Source organism: Neolamprologus brichardi, chromosome 11 (assembly GCF_056152115.1).
Source record: "Neolamprologus brichardi isolate AB-2024 chromosome 11, ASM5615211v1, whole genome shotgun sequence".
Taxonomy (NCBI): Eukaryota; Metazoa; Chordata; class Actinopteri; order Cichliformes; family Cichlidae; genus Neolamprologus; species Neolamprologus brichardi.
Genome location: NC_142114.1, coordinates 8094910 through 8112643, shown reverse-complemented (window position 1 = coordinate 8112643; position 17734 = coordinate 8094910). Strand labels below are relative to the sequence as shown.

Below are 17734 nucleotides of genomic sequence, written 5' to 3'. Positions count from 1 at the left end.
ATGATAGGTGTCCCCTTTGGGCTCTCCAACCTTTGACTGGCTGGCTGGACGTTGGTGTGGAGACACTGATAGGCTATCAAAGGGAAAGAAGGAGAGGCGGGCTGGCAGTTGGCCAGTGGAAGTGATAGGACCCAAAGGAACAAGACTTGACTAACATCACATAGATGAAACACAGTGGCATAAACTGTATGCGTGCATGTGTGTACACTTTTACATTTTTAAGTTCATAACACTGATCATCATTACGATCTTTATGGTTATGATCAAAAGGGATGTAAAGTGTTCCCTATTGCTAGTTACTGTGTTTGATTTTGTCGTAGTGGATTCCACGACACTCGGTGGACAAAAGTATTGGACGACACGGTCTCTCAGTTTTTGAATCCAAGTATTTTCAGTCGCATTTCCACAGGTGTATGAAATCAAGCACCTAGTCGTGCAGTGGACCTTAACACACATTTGTGAAATAGTGGATCGTTCTAAAGACACTGTAGTTCAGCACAGTACTGCAATAGGATCCACCATTGCAGTAATCTCAGCCACAAAGCTACAGAGTGAGTCTCTGAGCACTGAGATACATAGCGCATAAAAGCAGCGCTCCACTGCCTCAATAGCTGCAGAGCTCCAAGCTCCTCTGACATGAACATCAGCACAAACACTGTACACCAAGAGTTTCAAGGCATGGGTTTCCCTGACTGAGCAGCTCAAACTAACAGTGTGGCCCAAACAGTGTATGCTATTTTGTCCCATATACATGGCAACCATGTAGTATATGGGATTATGTGGCAGACCAACACTTGAATTTAGCACATTTATGGTAATGTAAACAATCGTGTTGTTTTTCAACATAGTTCAATCCACCCACTATAGATGCAGTGGCTGGATCCCAAAGATCATATCTAATTCTTGCTGACATCAAAATAAATGAACACATTAAAAATGGGCACAGGCACAAAGATGGTTAGAACACTTAAAGCAAGCCTTATTGAAACGTAACTGCATTAAAAAATGGTCTAAAAATGCTCCAGTGGGGAGCCAGGACTCTTTGCACACCTTTAACAATGCACAATTTTAAACCCTAATAAGACTTAAAGATAATCGTCAACAACATTAATCAGTTCTCATGAAAGGCACTGCATTTACATTTTGATATATCAGAAGTTGTTAAGAACAGAATCACTGATTCAGCAGTAACTTAACAGACCACGATGGATTCACAGAGCATGTAGTACAATGCATAAAAAAGCACCTACATCATTTTGCTTTTTATTGATTACTGCTGATTGTTTATTCTTGCTTTAATCTGATGTGAGTAGCACACGCTTGCTCAGTGGCATGTCTCATTTTGAGAGTTACAAGAGCAAAAAAACACTCTCCCGTGAAAACACAACATTTATGTCACCTCGTCACTGTATACACTTCGCTCCTTTGATTTGACGTCGCTTTCACATCTCAAACAAATGCTTTTTTTTTCAAGGTCTGTGATCCAATGTAGCCAACAATTAACACCACCAAAGGCGATCCCAGAATACGAGCTGTTTTGCAAAGTTAAGAAGTTGTTTTCTTTGCAGCAGAATGGGCATCACTGTGGTTTGTTGATCTCAGCTTCCTGCAGGATGTAAAATGTCTGTGAATGCGAGCGTTGTCATGCTGTATGTGCAGTCTGGTGCGCTTTCTTGAGAAGAATGTGACCCTCTTTAAATGAGAGGAACAAACGATGGAATGATAAAAATATCTTTCTCCATCTCTTCTTTCCCTTGAGGGCTGCCTCCCCTCGCTTTCATCCGGCAGCCTGAAGGGACAAGGAGGGAACAGGGTGGAGAAGGTGAGAGAGAGGGAGCGAGAGAGGGGGAACGTGAACTTTAGCAAATGTAACTTTTTAACTCCAGATTTTAAAGAACCTAATGCCTCCTCGGTAATGAGAATAATACAAATATTCCCATAAAATGAGATAAGGATTGTGTCCTTACACGCAGCAAACTGAAGGACAGTGCATGCACATACACACACTGATGTGATGTAGAGGTATATTTAACGATATATGCAATGTAAATACCGTACCTAATTTGTGCACATTGTTTATTCTGAAGAAAAATGTTGTTGTTTTGCAGTGTTAAAAAAAGTGCAAATGAAAAGATAGAAAAGAAGATAAATATGAATTAAAACAGGCCAACCCAACAATACTGGCAAACATACAGTGTATGTTTGCCAGTATTTGCCAGTAAAATCCTAGAAAAACAGTAATATTCCGGCAGCTGGGGCGCCAAAATAATACCATGAAATAACAGAAAATAACTTTCCCATAAAATTACGGTTATTTTCAGTAATGACAATACAGTTTGTTGCCCTAATTTTACATGGGATTTTGCCTTTTTCAAGTGCTTTTAAACATGAAATTAGAAACATTTTAATGTGATCAAACAATGAAATTACCTATAAACAAGGTCAATGAATGTGGCAATATGAATCATAATACGTAAATGTATATACAGTTAACAGTTGGTTTAAATAATAATGGATTGCATGCCCTGGGACAGACTGACAGAGGCGAGGCTGCCATATCGCACCATCGGCCCCTCTGGCCATCGCCAGTAGGTGGAGTGTCTTGACCAAGGACACAACGGCCGAGAGTGTCCGAGCCGGGGCTCGAACCGGCAATCTTCTGATTACAAGGCGAACTGTCAACTCTTGAGCCACGATCGCCCTAAATAGCAATAACAATTATTATTTGATGTAAACAAAGTTTATAGGAATCATGTTATATATTTTTCCATAGCATTACATTTGAATTTAACAGTTCAATCCTTCACATAACGGACAAATATTTGTGCAATCATGATACATTTGTGAATGTATTTTAACAATCTAAATATGCATGTGTACAGACAAATTCATTTAAAAAACAAGGAAATTCAGTTTTTATTACATTACAGAGATTAAGTGATGGGCACTAATGTGGACGAAAAATAATAATAAAAGAATAAGCTTCAAATTAAACACTAAAGCCTTAACTGTGACTTTTTGCTGGTCTTTAAGTACAAATTTGATTTTACATTAATTTACATTTGAAATGTGAACTCACAGTTTATTTATGTAAATTTAATGATATTCTAGAAGAACAGAACAAAACTGTAAAATACTTTTATATTAGGACTTTTTCTTACAGTGTAGGCAGTCACATGAAATGAACTTACAAACATATATACAAGCAAATCTACTATAATTGCAATTTTTCCCATTCTTGATGCACATTCATGGATTACCTGTTAAATTGAGCTTTTCTGTGTCACACATTTTCAACTTCTCACGTGACCTATGCGCTGATAGAGCGTGCCGAATTGAATTGAACTGGCTGAGGTGAGCAAAGCAGAATGCGGTGAAAAAAAACGAACAAAAGAGATAAAGATAATAGAACGTGGGGGACCATTTTGAGCAAAACAAAAAGAGAGAGATTAAGGAAAAGATGAGAGGAGCAATGACGTCATTCACTCACCACATCCCAGTTTTCTTCCTGAATGACCCAAAGTGACTCTGCTGGAGTTTTAGGAGGGATGAGAGACCAGAAGTCGTGCTCCCCCTGTTCCCCGCCTCCTCCTCCTCATTTCCTCTCATCTCTTTTGCCCTTGTGCCCCTATATAACCACTGACATAGACCCTGTTTCTCTCAGAGTGGTGCTCGGTGGATAGGATACAGGTGTTTGCCTGTCAGTTTCATACTCAGACAGATTTATTTTTTGACTAGCTGATTTTTCTGAATTTTATTTGATTTGCTGACAGCACAGTTGTCGTTTGAAAGATCGGTAACCTGCAGACAGGTGAGCAAGATGAACCAACCAACTCGCATCCTGACATTGGCCTTGCTGCTCCTGCAGCTGATGGTCAGCACAGGTAAGATCTGCTGATGTTTTTAATGATGTTGAAGTGGAAATACAGAGTTGTCAGAGTGGGAAAAATGAGACTGTGGTCTATGAAAACTGTGAAGCATAAGGATGAAATTATTCAAGAAAACTATACTTTATTGAGAGATAAATCCACAGAGCGTTGGAGTGTTTAAACTGGATTCACTGGGGAGAGATGTGTTGTGCATGTCATTCAACTGCTGTCTGTTAAATGTTTAACAATGAACTAAAAAGTCCTGATAGGTGATTTAGGAACAACATTGTTACTGTGTTTGTTTTGGATGAGATGTTGCTCTGTGTTCCTCTTCTTCCAAAGAGAGGAAAAACATCCCAGACTAAAACCAATCTCCTCTCCTGTCTTCTCCTCCAGATGCTAAAATGAGCATCATTTCCACTAAACTAGATTTTAAAGTTGGAGATGAGATCTTGCTGTTGTGTAAAGGTGAGTCGTTTATATTTCTTATCTAATTGAAACGATTCAGCATGAACATATTTTGCAATCCAGCTTTATACTCTTGTGAAGGTATTAAAATAAGGCTACAAATTATATTTTTTTCCCTCTCTTTTTCTTTTTTACCTTCTTCTTGCCTCTCCTCTCAGCTGGAGCAGAGGGAGAAATAACCTGGCAAAAGGATGGGGAGGACATAGATGATGAAGAGATTGTGAATAAGTTGGACGAGACCTCCTCCAAATTGGTAATTAAGAAGGCTAGAATGCAGGATGTCGGCAGGTACACTTGCCACTGCGATTTTGACAGCGGACATAAAGATGATGTTCAGATACAGCTGTTTGTTTATGGTACGTAACAGCTGGCGGCACTTTTTCCATTTAAACTTTAAACTCAGTAATATGTATGCTAGGACTTGTTGCTTTATCCTTAATCTTTTCCTCTTCTGTCAGATGGGCCGTCATTTGGAAGCACTAAGACCTACCATGAGTTTCTGGAAGGTACAGATGTGCTGGTACCCTGCCTGGTGACTGGACAGCCACAGGTGGATGTTCAGTGGTTTAAGAACCGGCAAGAAATCTCTAATGGTAAGAGCAAAAAATGGGAACATAGGACCTGATGCTACCCTGCAATATGAAGGCTTGCTTTGTGATTTAAAAAGTTATTGTATGACTATCATACCCAAAGCTGCTCTAATCAATATTTCTGCATCAAAATAGTTTTTAGTTAATTTTTTCTGCCTTTCTTCTCTTGCTTCAGTGGGAGGGCATATGCGTAAGCAGTCTGATAACACGCTACGTATTGAAAAGGTGAAGAGAGCGGATGCTGGGACATACGTGTGCAGAGCTCAGATCAGAGGGAGGTCGTCAATCTTTGTGGAACTCTCTGTTTCTGTTGTTGTCAATGGTAAGTGACTGTTTTGCACCAACACATTCATGAGGCTGAATTATTATCATCACTTCCTCATTGAGTTTTAGAATGAGATTAACAAAACAAAAAAAAACTGAAAATATACTGAAACTCAACCCTCTCCTGCAGCTCCCCCGACTGTGAGACTGAGAGAAGAGGTGAAGAAAGTGTTGGCTGGACCTGAAACTAACGTCTCTTTGTTGTGTTTGGTGGACGGTCTGCCACAACCCAACATCACCTGGACCATGTAAGACCACATTTTATGATCTAATATTAAAAATCAAATGTATGGGCACAGAAATGTTACATTCCTCTCTCTAACGGCATCACAAAACCTCTAAAGATAAACTTGTCTGATTTTTCACACAGTTCATCCTTTCCTCTTTATTTAATTAACATATATGCATGCTTGTCACAAAATGTAAATAATGTTGTTGTTGTTTTTATTGGTTTTAATTACCACCATGACTGAGGGAAAATGTACAATCAGCAAAGAAACTGGGTCACGTTGTGTTGATGTTTGGACTAGTCCCCCTGACGCTCCCTGTCACTAATGTAGCGTGACATCTACACTGTGCATCAGCGGGTGGAGCAGAGTGCACGTGTCTAAGGGGGCTGTGTATGTATGTGTGTGTGTGTGCGCGCTTGTGTGTGTGAGAGAGAGAGAGAGGAAAAGGAGAATTCCTATCAGCTTTGTTAATGTTCCTTGGACTCGCTCAGTTTTGATTTCCAGCTTTATCTCTGCCTCCCTCTCCTGGCCTCGTTTTCTCCATTCCTGATATCGAAACAGTCTCACTATCTCATATTGCATAGCATATTAACATGAAAAAAATAAGCAATTTTCTATTTATTTCATTTTTTTTCCAGGCCTGTGGAGTTTAACCCCTCCCGTCATCACTTCAACTCAGACAGCAGCCAGCTGACTATACAATCTGTTGTGAGGGAGGACTTTGGGGAGTACGTCTGCACGGCCACCAACAAGATTGCTGAGAGCAGCGCTACCATCATGCTTCATGTCTTTGGTTGGTTTGATTGTGTTTCACTTTAAAAACAGCTGTGCTAGAAAAACTCTTTTTAAATCTTGTTTCAGCAGTTTGTGTCACAATCATGGATGTGTTTCATTTCAGAGGCCCCCGAGGTGTTCGTCTCAGCAGAGCAGCAGCGTGTGTTGGTGGGTGAGGCTGTATCTGTGTCCTGTAATGTGACCGGCCATCCCCACCCTGAATTACACTGGCTCAACAAGCAAAATGGACAAACACTGGTAAGACCGTATAAACATAAATACTTATATTCAAACAGCAAATTGTGTAGCTGACTATATGTAAGCACTAATCCTGCATTGAAAAATTTGATAGAGCCCTAATGGTTAAATATATGTAATGTTTTTTAAAATGTTTTTACCTTCTGTCTTTTTCTCTCTGTCAGAGTTCAACTTCAGGCCGTGTGCGAGTGGTGGATAATGTGTTGATGATTGATGAGGTGGTGCCCTCTGATGGTGGATTGTATTCCTGCATGGCCACCAGTTCTTCTGGAAATGCATCAAGAGATGTCGCCATATACAGTAAGACTTTGTCTTCGTCATATATGGTTAAATGGAGAAAGTGCCTTTATACTTTATTTATAACACCAGTACATGTTCTGTTTCTTTTATATTAATTTGTGTTTTGCTGTTCCCTTTTTCATTTTTTTCATTTTACACCCTAACTTCAGCTCAGCCCGGTCCACCTCTCTACCTGTCAGTCTCTGCGGGTCCAGCTTCAGTCCACTTCTCACTGAAAACCACACCTGTGAGTGGAGGAACACCCATCACAAGTTTTGTCCTGCAGTGGAAAGAAAAACCCACAGAGCAGTGGAAGGAGAACACCGTCCCGGCTACAGGTAAAACACCTCCTCTTTCCAGCCGTGTATATGCATCAGTCATCATTTACACTTTCACCTGCTCACAAGTAAAAGTTTTATGAATGAGTGAATGAGCAGTAAGACTTGAATATGTGCAGTATCTGATGCTGTTTGTGTGTTTTTGTAGATCCTCTTGTTATCAACCTCAAGCCGTACACTTCGTACACAGTACGTCTCTCTGCACTGAATGCAGTGGGACGTGGAAAGTTCTCTGAGACACACAACGTCCACACACAGGGAATACGTAAGTTCTTCACACATTACCAACATATTAGTTAAAGCATACATTATATCTCTAATTCATTTTATAAATTTAAATAGGTGTGAATGAATTACTGGTTCACACTGTGCAGGATGCTTGCTGATATTTTTGTGGTACTACATCCTTATCTGCCATCATTACTTTTTCTTTTCCATGTCATCTTCTTCCGTCTCCTGATATTCACTCGCGCTGTTCATCACATGATGTAATCCACCGTCATCCATCCTCAGAAGGTAAAGTTCTCACAGTTTCTTGCTAAACTAACCTGACATGCTAGTTTAACTAAATCAGTCAAATGCAGTGATCAGGTTTTAAATATTGTTATGAATTCTTCATGTTTTTCTTGCGTCGTTCCCACAGGTGAACCTGACAGTCCAGTTCTATCCTCTGATGAGATGAAAATAGAGGGCAACACCTTCTCTGTCCCTCTTAAACACACGGTAGATGGTGGCAGCCCTGTGTTGCAGCTTAATGTTCGATACAGACAGGTAAGAGACAGCATGAGCCTGTCTTTGTGTTTGTCTCCATCAACCCATTTCCCTCGATTAAGTCCTTTGGTTGCTCTGCTGTCTTTAACCAGGATAAAGAAGAGGCTGAGTGGAAGGAACTGCAGATGCCACCTGATGCTGACTCTGTTTCCCTCAAAGACTTGGCTTTTGGTTCAAACTATCAGCTGGAAGTCTCAGCAGTTAATGCCAACGGTTCCTCCATACCTGCAACATTCAACTTCACCATCGCAGAACAGTCTGGTGTGTGGCCTCTTGAGCTCTGCAGCATATACGGAGCTAGAAATTATTCTCAGAGTGTAATTTATACATCGAAAAACTGACACTCATACAAAATCACAGCAGATCTACCTGAATAATAGAATTTTCTTGTCAGAATAAAGATGTTTAATGTTTTCTGTTTGCACATTGAGACTTTTTCCTCTCTCCCACCAGCCAAGAGCGGCATGACCAAAGGCGCTGTGGTTGGCATCGTCATGATCATCTTCCTGGTGGTATTCATTGCTGTCGATGCCACCTGCTGCTATAGAAACCACTGCGGCCTGCTCATGTGCATTGCAGTGAAGCTCTTTGGGCAGAAAGTTCCAGTAATCAAAAAGCTGGAAGAAGGAGGTGAAAAGGGGTAAGTGTTTGGAATAAGCTGGAGGAGATGAAGCTTATAGCATATATTTCCATGATCATAACTCAAATATTTATGTGTTTTGTCTGCAGAGAAGTAAAGCTGAAGGGCATGTCCACTCTGAAAAGCAGTATGCAACAGGTGGGGGTCCCACTCAAGGAAGGGAAATGTGACAAGGCCCCACTCACCAAGAATGAGTACGTTCATTTTCTCCCACACACTGTAAATCTACACAGATATGTCATAAACATGCGTTGATCTCATTGACTAATTATTTTTGTCTCGCAGGAAAACCCAACCTGATAGAGACCTGCCCAGCATTAATGCATGAGACAAGAAAACAAAGACGGGAAGATTTCATGTACTTTACAAACAACAAAAGAAGAAGTGAAGTAATGATAGGTGCCATGGGAAAGGGCAAACATTTTAACACTCCGTAGGGGACTGGCTGACTTTGGCCTGACCCAAACCTCTGAACGGTTTCAGTCAGAGGACAGCGATTCTTTGTGCAGCCTCTCGTGACAGCACCGTCCTCTCCTCAAGCTTCTAGCTGACCTGGTTGATACATGACTGCAGACATGAGATTAGCAGAATTTGTTTTTGTTACTATGTCTGCTTTTACAGGGTAATCCTCATGTCTGTGGTTTACAGGCTAAAATCATTGTTGTTACTTTCTAACTTTACACTTGATTTATGAAAAAAAAATCATAAAGACACAACAAAGGTTTGCCTTTCACATTTGAATGTTACACAGGCGTGAGGACCTAGTTCATTTTGGTTTTTGTTGCTAACTTTTTATTATTACTGCACTGTGGCAGCTCTACTAACTTATGTCTATGACAAAATATCTTATTAATGTAACACCAAATATGACAACTTTACCATGTGGACTATTTAAAGGGCAATATATACTAAAGCTACACATAACCAACCTTAATTTAAAGTATGCTCATTTGTGTTGGTATTTATTGGGTTTAAAAGCCGTACCGTGACTAAATGAGAAATGTTGCAAAAATGAAAAACATAATTGGACTTTTTAGCCAGTTTTGTTCTCAAGCACTTTTTTAGGAAAAGTTTTGAAGCTCTGCTAGTATCACTGACCACTTAGGGGACCTTAAAATGAGATCCCTCTTTAAAGTACCTGTAATAATAGCCGACATGTATGATATGGTTGCTAGACACAAAACTGATTGATGTAACTCATTTTTGTATTTATGACCAAATTAATGATTACAGGACGCAAGCTGTTCAAACGACAATTTATTTGAAGTATCTTCGAATTTTTGAAGGCGATGCATGTTTGTTTTTATATTATATTTTTCACTGTACATTCTTGTAAATACATGTTACTTCCTTCTCTTTGTGTTTTATAAAAAAACTTTGACTCAGAAAGCAGCCGTATGTCTCTTTTACTCACCAAATGAATGTTTTTCCCTTTTTCCTGGTGTAATTATCTCATACAGTAAAACTATGAACACTGAGAAAACCTGTTTTTTCTTTATTGACTAAGCCTATCACTGTTACATATAACACCTGACTACTATATTTAGAGAGTTTAAGAATATAATATGTACCATTAAAAAAAACCCTGCATGGAAATGACTGCGTTTCCACAGCTCACTGAGCGCCATGTTCAAATTTAATGTAAATGTATAAAAAGAATGATGACATGTCTCCTCTTCCTCCCACTTTACAAAAATGAAGCCAAACGCTTCTACAGTCACTGAACTCAACATTTATTTAGCAGTTTTTAATTCCAGATCAACCAAGTATTGATTCCGGTTGTGCTGAATTGATTTCTGACTTAAATCCTTCAAGTAAGCAAGATGTACTATTCAGATGTACTATAACTTACATGACTACAGCATTAAAAACCTTATTGTTCAGTCGTGGTATGCTGAGCTAATGTTGGTATTTTGATATCCAAGCAACTTTTTTGATACCAACTTTTTATCTTTCTCGAAATCCAGCTGTGTACAAACAGAGTTAAACTGTAGTCTCAGTTGCTTTCTTCATGTTTGGATGTTTAGGATGTGATAAACTCCAGTCACATAAACATCTGTTGACTTCTGAAGAAAACATCAGGACTAGAAAACAAAGAAAAAAGTCTGTCTGCAGATGCAGTGCTGTGTAATAGTGAGTGTGATCAGCATGAGTATGATGTGGCTGCTAATCTGAATTTCTTCTTTCATGTAATATAAAATGAGATTGACCACAGTTATGACTGATGGCAGTTTTTTCTGTACAATGTGAGAATGGCCCATCACGTACACACCACCTGACAGGCAGGCCACAGTGCTTTGTTTTATATAGTGGTGAGCGGCTATGCTGTCTCTATTCCTGTTCACCTCATACACCTCAAACTGTCAGTACAGCTCTGCACTAACTCAGTGAAAGCTTCTGCTTCTGAAAGTGAAAAAGCCCCGAAAATTCATACTTTTACAGAGGGACTATCGAGAGCGTCCTGAGCAGCTGCATCACTGTCTGGTCTGATGATAACTGCACTGTATCGGATCGCAACACCCTACAACAGATAGTGAGAACAGATGAGAACATCACTGGAGCCTCTCTTTCCTCCATCACAGACACTTATCGCACCAGCTACATCCGCAAAGCCACAAGTATTTTGGAGAAACCCTCACACACACTCTTTGCCCTGCTGCCTTCTGACAAGAGGTACCGGAGCATTCGGGCCCTCACTGTCAGATTGACAGTTTCTTCCCCCAGGCTGTTAGACTCCTGAACACTCAGTGACTGGACTGACACACACACACCCATACCCTCATACACGTCACTACCAAGCACTTATCTGCACAATTTCATACACACACAGACAGCACACCTTCATACACCAAGTTACTTTTTGCACAATGCTCAGTCATTTCTATTGCACAGTTGTGTCTGCACTGTCTTGTGTCGGTAACGTTCTGTTCTGTCTGGTGTTGCACTGTCTTTGTTTTGTTTTTGCATTTTTTGCACATTGCACTTTATGCAGTCCTGCGTTGATTGTGTGTTATATGTCATATGTAGCACCAGGGTCTTGGAGGAAGGTTGTCTCGTTTCACTGTGTACTGTACCACTGCACATGATTGGAATGACAATAAAATCCAGGCCAGCCGAGAGATATAATCTCTCCAGCATGTCCTGGGTCTGCCCAGGGGCCTCCTCCCAGTGGGACATGCTCGGAAAACCTCACCCAGGAGGTGCCCAGGAGGCATCCTTGTCAGATGCCCGAACCACCTCAACTGGCTCCTTTCGATGTGGAGCAGCAGCGGCTCTACTCCGAGCCCCTTCTGAATGGCCGAACTTCTCACCCTATCTCTAAGGGAGAGGCCAGCCACCCTTCGGAGGAAGCTCATTTCTGCCGCTTATATTCGCGATCTTGTTCTTTCGGTCACTACCCACAGCTCATGGCCATAGGTGAGAGTAGGGACGTAGATTCACCGGTAAATTGAGAGCTTCGCTTTTACACTCAGCTCTCTTCTCACCACAACAGACCAGTACAGCATCCGCGTCGCTGCGTCCGCTGCACCAATCTGTCTGTCAATCTCCGGCTCCTTTCTCCCGTCACTCGGGAACAAGACCCTGAGATACTTAAACTCCTCCACTTTGGGGCAGGAACTCATCCCCGACCCGCAGTGGGCACTCCCCCCTTTTCCGGCTGAGGACCATAGCCTCAGATTTGGAGGTGCTGATTCTCATTCCCACCACTTCAGGGGTACTGCCCCTGATCTCCACGCAACATTGTAGAGGCGTGTCAACCAAGACAGCCCTACAACATCCAGAGCCTTCAGGAACTCGGGGCGGACCCCGTCCACCCCAGGGGCCCTACCACCAAGGAGTTGTTTAACTGCCTCAGTGACCTCGCCCCCAAAGATTGGCGGGTTATCCCCTTCGTCCCCAGATTCTGCTTCCACCACGGAAGACGTGCCAGTGGGATTGAGGAGGTCCTCGAAGTATTCCTTCCACTGCCTGGCAATCTTCTCAGTCGAAGTCAGCAGCACTCCGCCACCACTATACACAGTGCCGGTAGAGCACCGCTTTCCCCTCCTGAGTCGCTTGATGGTTTGCCAGAATCTCTTTGAGGAAGTCCGAAAGTCTGCACTGTTAATAAGAAGTTTATCAGTCCCATAGATGCTGGCCTGTTGTTGTGTGTATGTGTGTGTGTGCAGCAGACGTTGTTATCTATCTGGGTAGATCTGATATGTTTACAACGTGTGAGAGTGTGGTGAAGAAAATTGGTTTACCAAATGTGTTTATTTGTTAAGTCCCCTGTTTTCCTTTCATCATCTCCCCAAGGCGGCTGCCAAACAAAAGAAAGAACTTCTGTTAATAGTAGAGGCCGAGATAAGACCCAAAAATACCCCAACAAACAACTTACGGTAATGCTACATGATGTTACGTGCCAGTTTGCAAACTCTGCATTTCTTTGACTAATTTCCTCCATTTAAATTTAACTAATGAGATTGTAACAATCTAAATGGGTTGACTTTTGACTAAAACTTCCAGAGTCGCCATCAGTAAAGTCCACTGTATAAAAATAAATTCTTTGAAACAGACACTTTTTTCCCTTCTCTGAGATGTTTTTCTGACAAACAACCACTGATATCTGCTGCTGGCAAAACAGTGTTATATAATGTCACTTAGAATATTCAAAATATTACTATGCTATATGTTGTCCTTGGTTGTACTTGACGTGATTGGTGACCTGCAGCCAGGTGAAAATGATGAACCAGTCAGCTTTCATCCTGAAAATGGCCCTGCTGCTTATGCAACTAATGCACCGCACAGGTAACACTGGAAGTCTCAGCCATATGAGAGTGTTAAAGGATACTAATGTCTGCTCGATATTTATCAATGATCCATGAACTCACCATGTATAAATCAGATGCAGTATTATTAGATGATCAGGTTTGTTTTTGATGAAATGTTGCTCTGTGCACTTCTCCAGATGCTAAAATGAGCATCCATTCCATTAAATGAGATATTAAAGTTGGAGATGAGAAGAATCATTTGTTAAAATAAACCTGGAGATTCTATTTCTATCTTCTTCTTCTTTTTTTCTTCTTCTTATCGATCTTCTTGTCTCTCCTCTCAGCTGGAGCAGAAGGAGAAATAACATGCCAAAGGGATGGGAGGACATAGATGATGAAGATATTGTGACCTCCTCCAAATTGGTAATTAAGAAGGCTAGAATGCAGGATGTTGGCAGGTACACCTGCCACTGCGATTTTGACAGCGGACATAAAGATGATGTTCAGATACAGCTGTTTGTTTATGGTACGTAACAGCTGGCGGCACTTTTTACATTTACACTATAAACTCAGTAATATGTATGCTAGGACTTGTTGCTATATCTTTTCCTCTTCTGTCAGATGGGCCGTCATTTGGAAGCACTAAGACCTACCATGAGTTTCTGGAGGGTACATATGGGCTGGTGCCCTGCCTGGTGACTGGACAGTGGTTTAGAAATCTCTAAAGGTAAGAGCAAAACATGGGAACATGAGACCTGATGCTATGCTGCAGTATGAAGCCTTGCTTTGTGATTTAAAATGAACATTTTGTGAACATTTTATGCAGATAAACTTATCCAATTAATCACACAGTTCATTCTATTGTTTTTATTTAGTTAACATATATGCATGCTTGCCATAAAATGTAACTTTACCTGAGGGACAATTTAAAATCAGCAATCAAACTGGGTCACATTAAGTTGTTCTGTCAGTGTTTTTTCAGCCTTACTCAGAAATTATTTACATGGAACAATTTTCATGTAACCACCTTAATAATATAATATTTATTTGTATATTGCTTACCCAGTCCTGTGCAGTTTAACCCCTCCCGACATCACTTTAACTCAAACAGCAGCCAGATGACTATACAGTCTGTTGTGAGGAAGAACTTTGAGGAGTACGTCTGCACAGCTACCAACAAGATTGCTGAGAGCAGCGCTACCATCATGCTTCAAATCTTTGGTTGGTTTGATTGTGTTTCAGACCAGAAAAACACCTTCTGTCTTTTTCTCTCTGTCAGAGTTCAACTTAAGGCCGCGTGCGAGTGGTGGATAATGTGTTGATGATTGATGAAGTGGTGCCCTCTGATGGTGGATTGTATTCCTGCATAGCCGTCAGTACTTCTGGAAATGCATCAATAGATGTCGCCGTATACAGTAAGAGTTTGTCTTCGTCATATATGGTTAAATGGAGAAAGTGCCTTTATACTTTATATTTATAATACCAGTGCATGTTACTGTTCCTTTTAACTTAATTTGTGTTTTGCTGTTGCTTCTCACTGAAAACCACACCTGTGAGTGGAGGAGCAACCATAACAAGTTTTGTCCAGCAGTGGAAACAAAAGCCAATCACTGACAAAAAGTCATAGTTTATACTTTCAACTGCTCACAGGGGCATAATTAGGGGGGGTTACAGTGTCATGCCAAATTGTCATACATCCGACTGCTCTAAGTAAAATATTCAATCAATTCACATGCACATCAACAGGCCAGTGAGACCCAACACTTCCAGTGAGACGGCAAACAACGCCAACAGAACAGACAAACAACAAAACAAAACAAAAAAAGAAATCCAAAAGAAAAGGCAAAGCAGCAGCACTTCTGTCAGTGTAGCCCGGAGAAGCAGTGGCGCCCAAGCTATAAAAGTTATCAGCCACCCACTGAGGCCCATACTTCCGATTAAACAGCATTGAATTTGTTAACAAAGTAGCCCATATGAGGCAGCTATAACCTATAAACAGTGTTGGGGAGTAACGGCATGTACCACCGTTACGTATTTAAAATACAAAATATGAGTAACTGTCCCTGTACTAATGTTCAGAGCCGCGGACCTGTTTTATATACATGCGGAATAGTTTTCTATACGAGATCGCTGCAAAAAGTGCAGCCTTACCTAATGTCCACCCTACTGTTACTCATTTATTTTATATTAAAATTTAAGAATCTAGTTGGTATTGGTATGGCGAGTATCCTTCAGTAATAGTAATAAATCACACAGCAATAGTACTTTCATGTAGTTGTAAAAAGCATGAAAAAATATTAATAGTAATCCAAAGTAATCAGAATACGTTACTCTCACTGAGTACATTTTAGGGCATGTATTCTGTAATCTGTAGTGGAATACATTTTAAAAGTAACCTTCCCAACACTACCTATAAACACACTTATTTACCACCGAGTAAAATAATAAATGGCACAAAATAAACACATACCAGCAGCGATGGGAGGCTTCAGGAAGATAATCTGCAGGTGATAACATGAGTAACACCAATCAACAAAAGTACAGCCAATTCAGGCTGAGGAAGTCGCAACATGTACGCAACTCCTACCTGTAACACCCAGGGAAGTCAGCTGACCGAAAGGCCGCATGCGGATAACAACAGGTGAGCAATTCAGGGACACTCAGATGGCAGCTACTATTTATAGCAGAGCCATCCAATATGATTGGTTAGTAGTTGGATTACAAACAAAAGTACTGAATACAGTATTCATTCTGCTGCACAGAGAAGTAATGCTGAAGAGCATATCCACTCTGGAAAGTATGCAACAGGTGGAGGTTCCCACACTCGCTTATGAGGTCGGTCAGTTCACAGAGATGAATATGAAAACTGTTTAATATGCTGTAGGCTACAAACAACAAAAGAAGAGAGAGGTCAAATATACTAAAACGGTCTGATTTGGGGGTGAACCAGAGCTCTGCATTTTTGCAGTGAGAGGACGGTGGTTCTGAATGTAGCCTCTTTGTCTTTGACAGCAATGTCCTCTCCTCAGGCTTCTACTCGACAACAGGGTGACTACAGGGAGGAAATTCTGCTGAATGTTTTGTTGTTTATTCAATTTGTTCACTGCAGGGGAGTAAACGAGATGAATTAATGCTGCACAGTGAGACCAGCAATTTATTTCATATCAGCAAGTTTTCTAATTATATGTCTTGGTATAAGATACACTGCTGTAATATGCAGACTCTACTTCATCATTCCTGGTACAGCAAGCTTATGTTAGTCTTTTGAAATGTAAGCAGTGAACTTCCTCAGGAAATAACTGATGTCCAAGTCTCTTTTGTCCCAAATTTGTGTGTATAAACAGAGTAAACAGCAGTTCTGGTTCCTTTCTTCATGCTTAAACAGTGATAAAAAATGATAATGTCCAGTTCTGTAAACAGTTGCAGACTGCTGAGCAGAACGTCACAACCAGAAAACGACAAGTGAAACATGCATATCTTACTCTTCAGAGAAGCAAACTTGAGAAAATGTCTTTTTCACCACCTAGTGCTGATCTTTTTTTTTCTTCCAGTATATATTGAATAAAATGCAAGGTTTTCCCCCACCCTAGTTCTATTTTTCTTAAATGAAGCTTATGGGAAGGTTCAATAATGAGTATCTATGGCTTTGCATCTGTCTGCTCGCTCCCAGATGCTGCCAAATAAATCTAAGCTTTATCACTTCCACTTTCCCACGCTGTCAAGCTGCTTGTGTCATCGCTGGACTAGTCCAGTCACCTTCTCTCTGCCTTTTCCCGGCCAATCAACATTCGCGTCACGTACTTAAAATCTCACTGCGCATCTGTCTTTCTCCTTCGCAGAGTCCTTTGTGCAACCCACCTCCTCCCCGTCTCCACTCACTCATCACTCAAGCTCCATTCAAGCCACCTTCATCTCCACCACCAGCATCTAGGCCATCTGAGTCTAACTGCCAAACATTTATCTGTATTATTATTGTTGTTATTATTATTAAGTCTTTGTTATTATTTATTTATTTATTTAGTATCAAATATGTTGGCATAAAAATTTAAAAGGGCTATTGTAAAATTGCTAAAATCAGTGTCAAATATAAATAGCAAAACTTTTCAGATTCGATTCTTTCATTGCCTGCTCAAAGTTTGCCCAAAACATTTATTTGAGGCAATTTAATATTTCATTTTTCATGTTTTATTCAAAAGAAACTGGCAGGCACAAATTCACTATATGGGACTCAAACACAGAGTTTGTAATACTTGATGTTTTGTGCTGATTAATAAAGTGTCTTGCATGCAAATGCTCCAAATTAAAGAGATGGTCCTCACCTGCATCCATCAGTTAGAGGAAGAGAGAGGGAGTCAAGATTACCGCATCCATTACTGATTAATTTTCACTGTAGCTCTCTTTTAAAATGGCCATATATGTATTTAAATGACTTCTGAATATAT

The 17734-nt window shown here is 40.6% G+C and overlaps 1 protein-coding gene across 1 annotated transcript; it reads left to right on the top strand.

The window, feature by feature from the left end:
• Window positions 1-3594: 3594 nt before the first annotated feature.
• On the top strand, window positions 3595-10024 carry ncam3 (neural cell adhesion molecule 3). The gene is made up of 16 exons (XM_087847708.1): window positions 3595-3884; window positions 4266-4337; window positions 4496-4693; window positions 4796-4930; window positions 5103-5249; window positions 5382-5499; window positions 6120-6274; window positions 6380-6513; window positions 6678-6813; window positions 6963-7130; window positions 7279-7395; window positions 7774-7901; window positions 7994-8162; window positions 8355-8541; window positions 8631-8735; window positions 8827-10024. The coding sequence occupies exons 1-16, from the start codon at window positions 3821-3823 to the stop codon at window positions 8867-8869; spliced, it is 2076 nt and encodes a 691-aa protein (XP_087703834.1). The 5' UTR covers window positions 3595-3820; the 3' UTR covers window positions 8870-10024.
• The last annotated feature ends 7710 nt before the right edge of the window (window positions 10025-17734 follow it).